This window comes from Populus alba, chromosome 4 (genome assembly GCF_005239225.2).
Source record: "Populus alba chromosome 4, ASM523922v2, whole genome shotgun sequence".
In the NCBI taxonomy this organism is placed as follows: domain Eukaryota; kingdom Viridiplantae; phylum Streptophyta; class Magnoliopsida; order Malpighiales; family Salicaceae; genus Populus; species Populus alba.
The window spans coordinates 9,454,053-9,466,606 of record NC_133287.1 but is presented as its reverse complement, the minus strand read 5'-3'; the positions used below and the strand labels follow the sequence as shown (position 1 = coordinate 9,466,606).

Sequence of the window (12,554 nt, the reverse complement as noted above, 5' to 3'; positions counted from 1 at the left end):
TAGGTACAAAGGTTTGTGTTCATAGATATTTTTGTCATAATCGTTCAAACTAGGGGAAAAAATTGTTTATCCTGAGTTTGGCCACCCCGAAGGGTTTTTTTGTTTTTTGTTTTTAACTTTTGAAGAGTTCTTCAAAAGGTTTTCTCTTCATAACCAAATACCTTATGTATTTAAGTGTTATGCATTCTTTATTTATTTGGTTACAGATCATTATTTGCAAAGTGTTATCAAATCATTTGTTAACAGGTGATAAAGAGGAAAAAAGGACTTTTAAGTGGTATTAGAGCAAGTTCACTTTATAGGAGTGAGATTTTTTTATATTATTATTGAAGATGTCAACACTAAATTTACCATCACAATTCAATGGTAAGAACCATGCCTACTAGAAGGTTAGAATAAGAGCTTTTCTCAAATCACTAGATGTGAAAGTATGGCACTAAGTAAAGCTAGGGTGGATTAAACCTGAAACTACTTTTGCATAATGGAATAAGATGATGTTGCTAATTATAATTGGAATAACAAAGGTCTGAACACTATATTTATAATGGTTTCTCTTGATGAGTTTCAAAGAATATCTATGTGTGAAATAGTTAAGTAAGCTTGAGATATTCTTAAAGTTACTAATGAGAAAACTAAATCAGTGAAAATTACAAATGTTAACCTCAAAGTTAGAGGAAATTAGAATGCTAGAAGATGAATCTTTTGATGAGTTTTATGCTAAACTTAATGACATTGTGATTCTTGGTTCAATCTTAGAGATAAAGTGGAGGACATATGAATTGTAAGGAAACCCTCAGATATATACCTAAGAGATTTCGACCAAAGGTAATAGCCATTAAAGAAAGTAAGGATCTTGATACTATACATGTTAAAGAACTTGTAGGTTACTTACAAATATATGAATCTACATTGCCTCATCAAAGAAAAGGTAAGTCCATTGTACTTAAATCTTTTAGGGAAAAACATGATCATTTTTATGATAATGATCTTAATAATGAAAATATAGCTCTCATAGCTAAGAAATTCAGAAAATTCATGTTTTAAAAGAAGAAAATTGATAAAGGCAAAAAGGTAAATGATTTTGTCAAAATAAATGAATTGAAAAATGAAAGTAAAATTAAGACTGAATCTAGAATAAGAGTTAAGTGTTTTGAATGTTTAGGATATGGTCACTTGAGAAGTGAATTTCCTAATTTCTACCTTGATTGCCTTGAGATGTCACAAGACAACACTAGATGATCTTGATCTTTAGCATCAATGCTTATCAATTTTAGAGATTTGTTAAAAATTTATATAAAAAAAGTTGTACGAGGACTACCAAATATGCAAATAGTCAAGACAATGGTGTCTGGAGCATGTCAAAAAGTAAAACAAACTAAAGCCTCGTTTGTTTCATTGAAAGTGGTTTTCTGAAATACACTTTCCAAACTTTATTGCATTTATTTGCCATTAGAAAAATTAGTCAACAAAAAACACTTTCTAGTAAAAAAAAATTTGGTTTGGTTTCCAGAAAAGTGTTTTCCTTTTATTTTAGGCGAAAAACACTTTCCATAATTTGTGAAAAATTTAGAAATATCATATTATTTGTTGATTATATCAAATTTAGTCATCAAATTTTTTATTGCTATATATTTTATTTTGATTTTTTTTTTAATTTTATCTCTTAAATTTTGATTTTTATATTAACTTTGGTTCTTATTTTTATGATTGTTAGTTGCTTTACTCTTATAATTTTTTTAATTGAAAATTTTTATTTATCGAATTTGATCCTCATTCTTTTGATTGCTATTTATTTTATTTGAAATAATTTATGAAATTATAATTATAATTATTTTAATTTCATCATCTTTCAACTTTTTTATCTGCTAGATTTGATCTCCATTATTTTGATTGTTATTTATTTTATTTGAGATAATTTATGAATTTAGATTTTTTTTTCAATTTCATTCTCATTCAACTTTTTAATTTGTAAGATTTGTTCCATATTATTTTAATAAACTTGAAAAAAAAATAAAACGTTAATAAATTATTTTCCAACTCATTTTCCATGAAGTAATCAAACATTAGAAAATATTTTTCAATTTATTTTTCATGACACTATCAAATATAAAAAAATAATTCACTTTTTACGAATCTACCTTCCAAGAAACCACTTTTTTTTTTAAAAAAAAAAAAACTATTTTCTAGTAAGCTCAACACAAAAAGATTGCTAACATTTTGATATCAAGACTACTTGAATTATTGCATATGGATCTAATTAATGGGTCTAACTCAAACCAAGAGTTTTGGTGAAAAAAAGTACATCATGTTTATTGTAGATAATTATTCAAGATATACTCGGGCTATAATATTAGAAGATAAATCTGAATTTTTTGATCTTGTAATAAACTATTCAGAAAATTATAAACATAAACAGATGTTTCTATCTCTAGAATTCGTAGTCATCATGAAAAAGAATTTGAAAATACTAATTTTTTACTTTTTTATAATAAACAAGCTAAACATTAAGAATTTTCTGCTCCTTATCACTCCTTAAAAAAAGCGTGTAGCTGAGAGGATGAATAAAGCTGTAAAAAGAAAAGAAAAGTGAAGCATCCCTGGAGTAATATTCGTTAGAGAGTTCGGCCATAATTGGCCATTGCTACACTTATTCCAGTTTTTCAATAATTTGATGGCATAAATGTGGTCATCTTATATGCTCATGTGCTCTTCCAAAGCATTGGTTATAAAGATAATGCTTCGCTTTCCTCCGCTGTCGGTACACATTAAATGCTAAGGAAATTTGGAAGAGACGTGACAGGGATTGTTGTGGCGTGTCTTTGCTTCTTTGTTGCTGCCTTCACATATCATGGAGATAACTGGGATGCTTGGTGCCAAGTGAAGTGTTTCCAATAGAATTCTGTTCTGCGGGGCAAAGCGTCACTGTTTTTGGTTGACATTTTGCTTACGCTCTTGATTGACCAACTGTTTTTTTTCCCATGCTCTGCCTCAGGAAATTTGGCTTGTTCATCTTCTATGCATGTTCTGTGGCTATTATGACTTCGTTGAATTCTTCCTGCCTGAAACAAAGAACATACCAATTGAAGGGATGTGTGAAGTGTGTATGCAACACTGGTTTTGGAGGAAATCCATCCCTGAAGATGATCACCGAGCTTTGGATCTCGTGGTTTTGGATCATCTTTTAGCTAATTTTCTCTCTTCTTGCTAGTAGTTTTTATTTTTCGCTTCTATTTAATAATTAGGTTCGTAGACTTCTTGCGATCGAGGAATGGTTTTATTGTCCAGAGTACAACCACTACTCATCAATTGTCTAGATAGTTGTGATAGACAGCGTTTTGTTGATGCTACTCAATGGCGGATCATGCTCTGGACTTGCGACGTCCAGTGAATCCTAGAGCCTGAAGTAAGCCTTGGGCAACATTTGAAGAACAGTAGATTACTTGAGACTGATAGTAACTTACATAACATGTTGAAAAAACAATTTACATAGTAACTGGAAATCTTAAATAAAAATCCTTTTTCATTCAACAGCAAAGAAGAGAAATGGAAGCCAAGTTAAGAATCCAGGTCGATTCTCCTGCAAGCCAAGTATTCGCGAATGGATCCTCATATCTTGGATTTTACTTGCTGAATGAGCTCTCTTCTGAGGATTTTTCCTGAAGCTGATTTAGGTACAGTATTTATGAAAGTCACCTTCCGCAATCTTTTGAAAGGTGCAACCTGCAAAACAGAGAAAGGGGTCGATGGTGAGCTGAACAAAGTGTCGGCCACGGCTTACTTGTCACAGAAAAAAATAAAAATGCATTCCATGCACAGAGTGCAGATTTGTAAGTATTTCCACTTCAGAGAAGATAATCGATTGTAAGTCACAGGAAAAAAACTTACTCAAACATCACATGCAAATTAAAGAAAAAAGATGTTTGTTTTTGAACGAGCAACAGCAACAGAGCTACTGGACTGACAATTATGGAGGACTCAGCAAAGATTTGAGAACTAGATGGCATGAATTTATTTTAGAAATCAGAATCTAACAGTTAGAATAGTGATATTACTACATTACTATGTATTCCCTAATCTTTGATAGCTGTGAAGAGCAAGTTCCCCTAAGTTTTCTGCAATCCAATGGAATTCAGAATTCATAGTTCCAAAGAGGAGATAGAAGTTGAATCAAACCGAACTGTACTCTACTAAATGACTTATGATTCTCAAGAAAGCACACTACTTTCCATAATCTACCACTTACCTGATCAGCAATAAATTTCTGAACATCTACTTCTGTCAGCGCGCTATTGGGTGAGCGCACAACATATGCAACTGGGACCTCACCAGCTTCAGCATCAGGATATCTACAGCGAGCAAGAGATGCAAATAATCAGCAACATGTACATTAAAGTAGTTTTCACGAGTCCTTGTGTTCAACTTACGGGATGACAACAGCATCCAAAATTTGAGGATGAGAAACTAGCAGCCCTTCCAGTTCTGCAGGTGCAACCTTGTGAAATCGATCAAGAAAATGTCAAAGTGCGTGAGCAATGTTGCAATGTATTTCTTCAGGCAATAAACAATTTTACAAATATTTAGGAATTTCCTTTAATAGAGAGTACCTGAAAACCTTTATACTTGATGAGCTCTTTAATCCGATCGACCACAAAAATTTGTCCATCATCATCAAAATATCCAAGATCTCCAGTATGGACCCAACCCTTTTTATCTATGGTATCTTTTGTGGCTTGCGGATTATTGAAGTAACCTGCCAATGGATTGCACAAACATGGCGGCTTTAGTTAAATGGATATTTGAGATGTTATTCCGTCAAGATAATCTAATTTTAATCCAAGCTAGTCATCTCATTATTTTTCCTAGATGGACAGGATTTTGTTTCTGTTCTAACACAGCCATTTGCGAAAGAACTGAAAGCTTCTCGTTGAATCAGGCTAGATGGCATCTTACCTCTCATCATATTGGGTCCCCTAACCCATATTTCCCCTAGCTGGTTAGGAGGGAGAGGCTTTAGAGTTTCCACACTGACTATCTGGGCCTCAATTCCAGCAGCAAGCATTCCAGCAGAGCCAGAATGTCGAACACCTAGTCTCGAATCCTCCACTGATACAATGCCACAAGTTTCAGTCATGCCATAGCCCTAAAACCACAGAGAACATCTTGATTCAGAAAGAAGAAATTCTTTTCTTTTCTCCCAAATCAAAAGGAAATGATTGCAGTGCATAAACGTGAACTTCGAAACATTTCATATTTTCTTAAACTTGAATTATGATTTTCTTAAGCATTAAAACCAGCCATATCAACTACCTGAGAAATTATAGTATCAGGCATATTCTTGGCACATTCCTTCATCAAATCTTTTCCCAGGGGGGCAGCACCAGAACCAATATTTCTCAACGAAGAAAGGTCATACTTCTTAACCACATCCTGTTTAGCCAAAGCAAGCACCACTGGAGGCACAACCCACATATGGGTCACTCTGTGCTTCTCAATATTCTTCAAAACCATCTCAAATTCAAACTTTCCCATTGACACAACAGCATTTCCCATTTGTAGCTGTGAGTAAGTGATCACAGCCAATCCAAACACATGAAACATGGGCAAGAAACAAAGGAAAACATGGTTCATCTCACCTGCCGTTACTTGATCCATAGTGACCATTAAAGAAGCAGCAATGAAATTCCCATGTGTCAAAATCACTCCTTTACTAACCCCTGTAGTCCCTGACGAATACAAAAGCGTAGATATATCACTTTGCTTCACATTACTCGACGGAAATTGAGAATTAGATCCTCCTAACCCAACCAAAGAATCGAAACTTGTGATTCTAGAACCTGACTCCAACGGCAAAGACACTCGTTTGGGTCCTAAAAAGACAGCAGGCAAATTGAAACCTTTGACTTTGTCCCACAATTCAGGGACTGTAATAATCAACTTGGGATTAGAATCTTTAATCTGTTTCGAAAGTTCTGAGGTTGTATAAAGAGGATTTGCAGTTGTTGCAATAGCACCAGTGGAAGTGATAGCCAAGAAACAGATAGGGAATTGGTAAGAATTGGGAGCAAAGATAAGAACAACATCATTTTTAGTGATGCCCAGGTTGAGTAATCCATGGGCGACCTTGATGACAATGGATTTGAGCTCTGAAAAAGATAAGGTTATAGACAAATCCGCATCAATAAGAGCCGGTTTATGAGGGTAAGAATTGGAGTTTCTAAAAAGAAACGAGACCAAAGAAAGGTTAGGATCCTTAGGAAGGACAAGCTTTGGTCTTAGTGACCTGTAAATACCATCACGACCATAACCAGATTTCTCCATTGCAGATTGATTGAGAGACAAAAGAAAGGAAAAAGAAATAGCGGGTTTTGTTTATGATTGAAATTTGTGGCTGCGGGAGTGCACAATCTGCTTGCTATAAAGTCAAATAGGAACTCAAATAAGGAACTGATAAATGGGATCTTGTTCCATATTTGGTTATCAGTTCCTTATTTGGTTTTGTTTACTAAATTAGCTGTCAAGGATAAGACAAGAATGATTTGTGGAGCAGAGATTGGAGTGGAGGATAAGGAAAAGACAATGGAGGAAAGAGAGACAGAGAGAGCAGACAGAAGAACCAGAAGGGCTTGACCGAAGTTCTGGTTAAAAAACACAAAAGAAAGATCAAAGACGTGTAAATGCTGAATTTGAATGACCACCATTTTCATGACATTTGGCGGTTCGATAACTTTTGCATTGATCATAGGCAAAAGGCCTCCCTGGACAAAAGGAGATAAGTCGTGCTGTCAAGAAACTTCTTTAGAGTCCTCTTATTATAATTTTAAAAATATTATTTTATAAAAATAATTTAAAATAAGTTTGATAATTATATATATTTGATTAAAATTGTTATTTTAATTAAGATTGAATAAAATGTAATTTAATGTATTTGATTAAAATAATATTTTTTAAATTGAGGTTATAAAATAATTAAAAAATATATATATTAATATTGATGGTTTTTAATTTAAATATTGTAGATTTAAATCATGAAATATTTTTACTGTTATTACATCATGAAATAAATAATATTTATATCAAATATTTTTTATTATTCTATTAAATTATCTACAATTTCACTACGTACGAAATTCATCCAACAAGAATTAAATATTGTAGACAAAAAATGATGTTTCATATAAGCAAAAACTTTCCTTGGATATGAGTATAGCATCGTGGAGACAAAAGCAGATCATACAAGGGTAGGTGGCTAATGGGGTCAAGAACAATGCTTCTTTATGTTTTTATTTCGACTCTTTTTCTCAATTTATTTCGACCGTAGAATATAAATTCTGTTTTATAAGTACTGTCTAAAGTATAAAAAAATTAATTTGATGCGTGTAAATTTATCCGAGATACCATAAATATATATATAAGAAAAACTTAGTTTATAAGATCGGGATGGTGTAATAATTCAAAAGGTAGCATCAATTTCTAAAGATAGTTACAAAGTACTTTGAAAAACTGGAAGCAACATTTAAGGCCTTTTATTTCTCTGCCTCACGAGAAGTGGAAGTCACCATCAATTCGATGACTTATGACTTTCCGGTTTGGAATCGTGATATAGGCTGTGATTTAAATTATTTTTCGTTTAAAATATATAAAAATAATTTTTTTTATTTTTAAAAAGTTATTTTTGATATCGCATGAAAATAATCTATAAACACTAAAAACTTAAATTTTAAACAAAAAAAAATTTAAAACTTTTAGGTTGTGTTTGTTTTCTACTAACTTTTATTTTTGTGGTGAAACAAACATAGAAAGGTGTTTGGTAACAAATCAAATTATGTTTTATGCTGTGAAGCCTACTAAAAAATTGAATTTGGAAAACAGTTTTTGTACATCAGTTTTATATGTTTTTTTAACTATATTTTATAAATGTTTTTTTTATTATATATAAACTTTAATTATAATTTTTACCAAACAATTATTAATGATGTAGATTGAAGCCTTTAAAGTCAGTAGTGTCACCTGCAACTAGCCTTTTATTTCTCTGTCTGATGAGAAGTGGAAGTCTAATTGGAATTGTGATAGCAATTGTGGTTCAAAATTTTTTTTATTTAAAAATATATAAAAATGATATTTTTTTATTTTTTAAAAAAATTATTTTTGATATAGTACATGAAAACAATCCAGAAACACTAAAAAAAAAATTTAAGCAAAAAAAGTTTCATATTTGTGAGGTTAAGTGTGTTTTGTGCTAGTTTTTGTATTTATGGTGAAATAAATACAATAAAATATTTGATAATAAATCAAATTGTATTTTATGTCGTATAACTCATTAAAAAATTGAGATTAAATGACTTTTTTTCTGCCGCAGTTTTACACTTTTTTGTTTTTTTACTGTAACTGTGTTTTACAAGTATTAATGATGTAGGTCGAAGCCTTTAAAATCAGTAATGTCACCTGCAACTACCCTTATTTATGTTCCTCTCTTATCATCTTGCATTTGATTGTTTTATTTTTTGGAATTTTCAGCTGGTTTGCGAGTTGATCAATACTATTTTTTTAATAGTTTTAAAAACACATTTTCACAGCAATTTAATGTATTAAAAAATTTTAATATATTTTTTAAATATTCATCTGATTTTTTTTTAAAATAAAAAAAATATACTTCTTAACCACCTTTGAGATGAATTTATCTTATCTATGGGTTAGCATTTCTATTCTTTTTTTTTTTTGGTAAAGAGTGCCGTCTTTATTTATTGCAGCTTGCAAAATCCAATATCGTTGCCTGACGGTGTACATAAAACTTCCCTACCGGTAGCATCTAACCCTCCATGCTTCAAACTGTCTTTTTTCCCGGTGGATATCGAAACTAGTAGCCTAAAATAAAATCCCATTGTTTATTTATCGAAATATAATTCATTACTTTTTCTTTACTGTTTTCTATATTCACAAAAATATATAATTGAGGAAAAGATTTAGATACATAATTTGATTGATTTGTAATAATTAAATAATTGAAAAAAAAATATTTTATTCAGTTGATCAAGAAATTGAATAAATATATTAAAATAATATATTTTTTTTATTTTCAAAAAATATTTTTTAATATTAACACATCAAAATAATCTCAAAAAACCAAAAATATATTAATTTAAAGTAAAAAAAAAATTTTAAAAACATTTTTTAAAACTTAAAAACAAAGAATTGAGGTTAACTGGAGTTTTGTCAAATTTTAATTTTTTTTCTTGTTTTATTTTTTAACTATTTTAATATATTAATATTAAAAATAAATAAATAATAATAAAATATTATTTTAATATATTTCTAAATAAAAATATTTTAAAAACCAAATACAATCATTATCTTAAATACCTCTTCCTTAATATTTTAATAAATGCATATTAATTATCGATAATTATATATCTCATTTCTTGTTAATTTGATTTTTATCCATAATAATACCATTATTGTACTACAAAAATTATTAATGATCAGCGTGATATGTTAATCTCAAAAATAATTTTTAAAAAATAAAAGAAAATATTATTAACATGCTTTTTTAAGTGAAAAACACTTTGAAAAGCAACATCAACCACACTTCCAATCACACTCCTAAACACTCTCTGAAAATCAAAGTGTTTTGGTTTTGTTTTTTATCATCACTATTAAAGCTGTCAAATAGTTGTTTTTGTCATCTTAGAATTAGTTTTGTTTTCTTTAAAAGCTGCTTAGATCATTATTATTGAAACTGTCCACACCTCCATTTTCATTGAATATATATATATAAACAAAAATATTAATACCATCCATGGTTTTCAGCGGCTCGATCAATTCCAGATTTTATCCTTATATGTGTTGATTGTTATTCTTATTATAATAAAACATGATTAATTATTAAATCTGAATTTTTAATATGAGTTAATATGTATTTTTGAATTGACTTTTGAATTAATAATTTTTTATTTGATTAATATCATAAGTTGAATCTTGAGATATAAATTTGTTTGTTTGATTATGATTATATAAATTTATAATATCCATGTTAAAAAATAATGTTAATTTTTATATATATCTAATTTGAACTCTAGTTGATTGGTAAAGCACCAATCTGTGTGGAGTCATTAACAAATTTCCTAGATCCACGTTTCCTACTTTTTCTTTTTTTATTTCGCTGTCAGGTAATTATACCACAAGTTCTAATTGAATGTAGATATTGTCGGGTACTCATCGCTGGAAACTTGGAGTTTAAGATGCAATAGGAGAAAACAAACACTTGGCTTTCAATGTTTGTTTTTTTAATATTTTTTAAAAATAAATTAAAAAGCATATCCGAAATCTCTTAGTTGGTTCCTATTTAAGATTCCTATATGAAGGATTATTTGTTTGAAAATACAGCGTAATTAAGATATCTTCCTAATAAAATTAAGGCAATTTAAACTTTAATATCCCCCAACATTTTCCTGAGAAGTCCACATTACACGAGCTAATGTTTAATTAAATAGAAAAAAACTAGTAGAAAGAAAATAAAGAAAAGAAGCTAATTAAAAGATGATATTCCTAGACCATGTCGACATCCGAAGCTCGGCGATCATCATCTTCAGGCGTGAATCTCCTCCAATACCGATGTTGCTTCCACACCTTAGACACCTCTTCAATGGTGATGTTCATCGTCTCAGGCAAAAAGAAAAAGATGAAGGTACTCATGATTGCCACGAAGATTGCAAAAAAGATGAACAAACCAAATTTGAAGTGGCAAAGCATTGCGAGGAAAAGCTGAGCTATGAAGAAAGTGAATAGCATGTTGACTGCCACGGTGATGCTTTGCCCGGCTGATCGGATTTCTAACGGAAATATTTCACTCGGAACCTGCACATGTAACATTAATTTACATAAGATATATATCCAAGTAGTAGTAGTAGTATATGTAAACCAAACTACACAAGCGAACAATTTTATCTCCAGGCTACAGACAATTCTTAATTACCTGAAATACAAACATTACAGCTCCACCTGAAAGAAACGGAGATCTTCTTCCAGACTTATCACTGCCATAGATTGAAACACCGGTGGCAAGAATGTTAACAGCGCCGGTGATAACCGTGGATAAGAGGGAAGCATTCCTTTCAAAACCAATACTCTGGAGGAGGACAGGAGCGTAGAACATGACCACATTCATCCCAGTAAGTTGTTGGAGAAACGGAATAGCTACAGCCATGGTCAGTTGCGGCCGATACTGTCTCTTTAAGGATTCTAGTCCAGGGATGCTCCACTTGCTTAGCTGCCTCGCTGGCCGTGACTAAATCTTGAAACTCAGATTCAATTTCCTTGTCGTTAAGGCCACGTATCTTTCTAAGTATTTCTCGAGCTTTTTCATCTTTGCCTTGCTCTAACAGCGAGTTTGGAGTGTCATCCAGTTCAAGTGCTGAAAGGCAGCAGGAATGGTCGCTCCGCCCAAGCTGTAACGCTATGCTTGGTTTCCGGCAATCTTAGGTGTCAAGTAATTGACAAGATTAGCTATGAAAATGGAAATAGTGATTGCGAGTTGGAACACAATGTTGAAAGCACCACGATGTTTTTGAGGAGCCATCTCGGAGACATAGAGCGGCACTACAGACTGATCGATGTCAAAAAAAAAATTTACAGTTAATTTAGCTTATAGCTAGAATGCATGATATATAGAGCTCCGATGAAAAACATGATGGCACCAAAGAGCATTCATCTTTTTATTATAGATAGAAGGGCTGATTACCTGAGTTGAAAAACCAACTCCAACACCTAAGAGAATGCGACCGGCGATGAGCATTGAGAGGTCCACAGCGCCGGCATTGAGAGCAGCTCCGATGAAAAATATGATGCCGCCAACGCCAAGGAGCATTGTTCTTTTCCGACCCCACGTCCTTGTGATATAAGAAGCTCCAAAAGATGAAATTAATGCAGCCAGGTATAATGAAGATGTGAACAAGGTTAGCCCCATATCGTTAAACTTGCAATATTGATTAGTGGATGTATCTAATGCTTCCTTACGATAAACATCTGGGAAAAAATTATTCAAAAAGGGAGCCATGGACGTCACACCACCCGAGATACCAAGGTCGTATCCGAAAATCAATCCTCCCATGGCTCCTAGCACACAAGCATTTACCACATGCCGAGTGACCTTTCCGGGATAGTTTTTAACATCACCGGATCAAACAAAACCACCGGCACCCATTATTTGATAGCAAAGTAAGCAGTAAGCAAAACTATTGTGTTAGTGATAATGAATTTTGAGAAGGTCGTAGCTATTACCTTGTATTTATAGTGGTTAGAATCTACCATTATATTACAAGGAATTAAATGATCTCATTTTGGATTCGGGTTTGGATTAAACAATGACATCAGCTTGTTGGTCCTTTGAAGAGATGAATTCAACTTGAATTTCTTGTTTAGCAACTTGATCACGGAAAAAGTGATAGTCAATTTTAACATTTGTGTACAAGCGTGAAACACTATTTTAACAAATAAGAAAGTTGCCCCTAAATTACCAAACCATAACATAATCATAAAGGAAGATGGAAGCCAAAGTTCTG

At 31.8% G+C, this 12,554-nt stretch overlaps 1 protein-coding gene and 1 pseudogene across 1 annotated transcript; both read right to left on the bottom strand.

Moving 5' to 3' along the window:
- Nucleotides 1–3,404: 3,404 nt before the first annotated feature.
- Nucleotides 3,405–6,687, bottom strand: LOC118055998 (probable CoA ligase CCL7). Its single transcript, XM_035068064.2, has 6 exons — nucleotides 5,308–6,687; nucleotides 4,951–5,140; nucleotides 4,605–4,750; nucleotides 4,425–4,492; nucleotides 4,244–4,346; nucleotides 3,405–3,720 (listed from the first exon to the last, which is right to left on the bottom strand). Exons 1-6 carry the CDS (start codon nucleotides 6,316–6,318, stop codon nucleotides 3,607–3,609), a joined length of 1,632 nt encoding a protein of 543 aa, XP_034923955.1. The 5' UTR covers nucleotides 6,319–6,687; the 3' UTR covers nucleotides 3,405–3,606.
- A 3,749-nt stretch (nucleotides 6,688–10,436) lies between these two features.
- LOC118055997 (sugar transport protein 1-like) lies at nucleotides 10,437–12,196 on the bottom strand (annotated as a pseudogene).
- Between the last annotated feature and the right edge of the window lie 358 nt (nucleotides 12,197–12,554).

Excerpts from the sequence above, each read along its gene's own strand:
- LOC118055998 (XM_035068064.2), bottom strand. The coding sequence starts at position 6,318 with ATGGAGAAATCTGGTTATGGTCGTGATGGTATTTACAGGTCACTAAGA. Across the intron at positions 4,493-4,604 it reads TCAAGTATAAAGGTTTTCAG|GTTGCACCTGCAGAACTGGA; the intron begins GTACTCTCTATT and ends CGATTTCACAAG. Across the intron at positions 4,347-4,424 it reads TTGGATGCTGTTGTCATCCC|ATATCCTGATGCTGAAGCTG; the intron begins GTAAGTTGAACA and ends TGCTCGCTGTAG.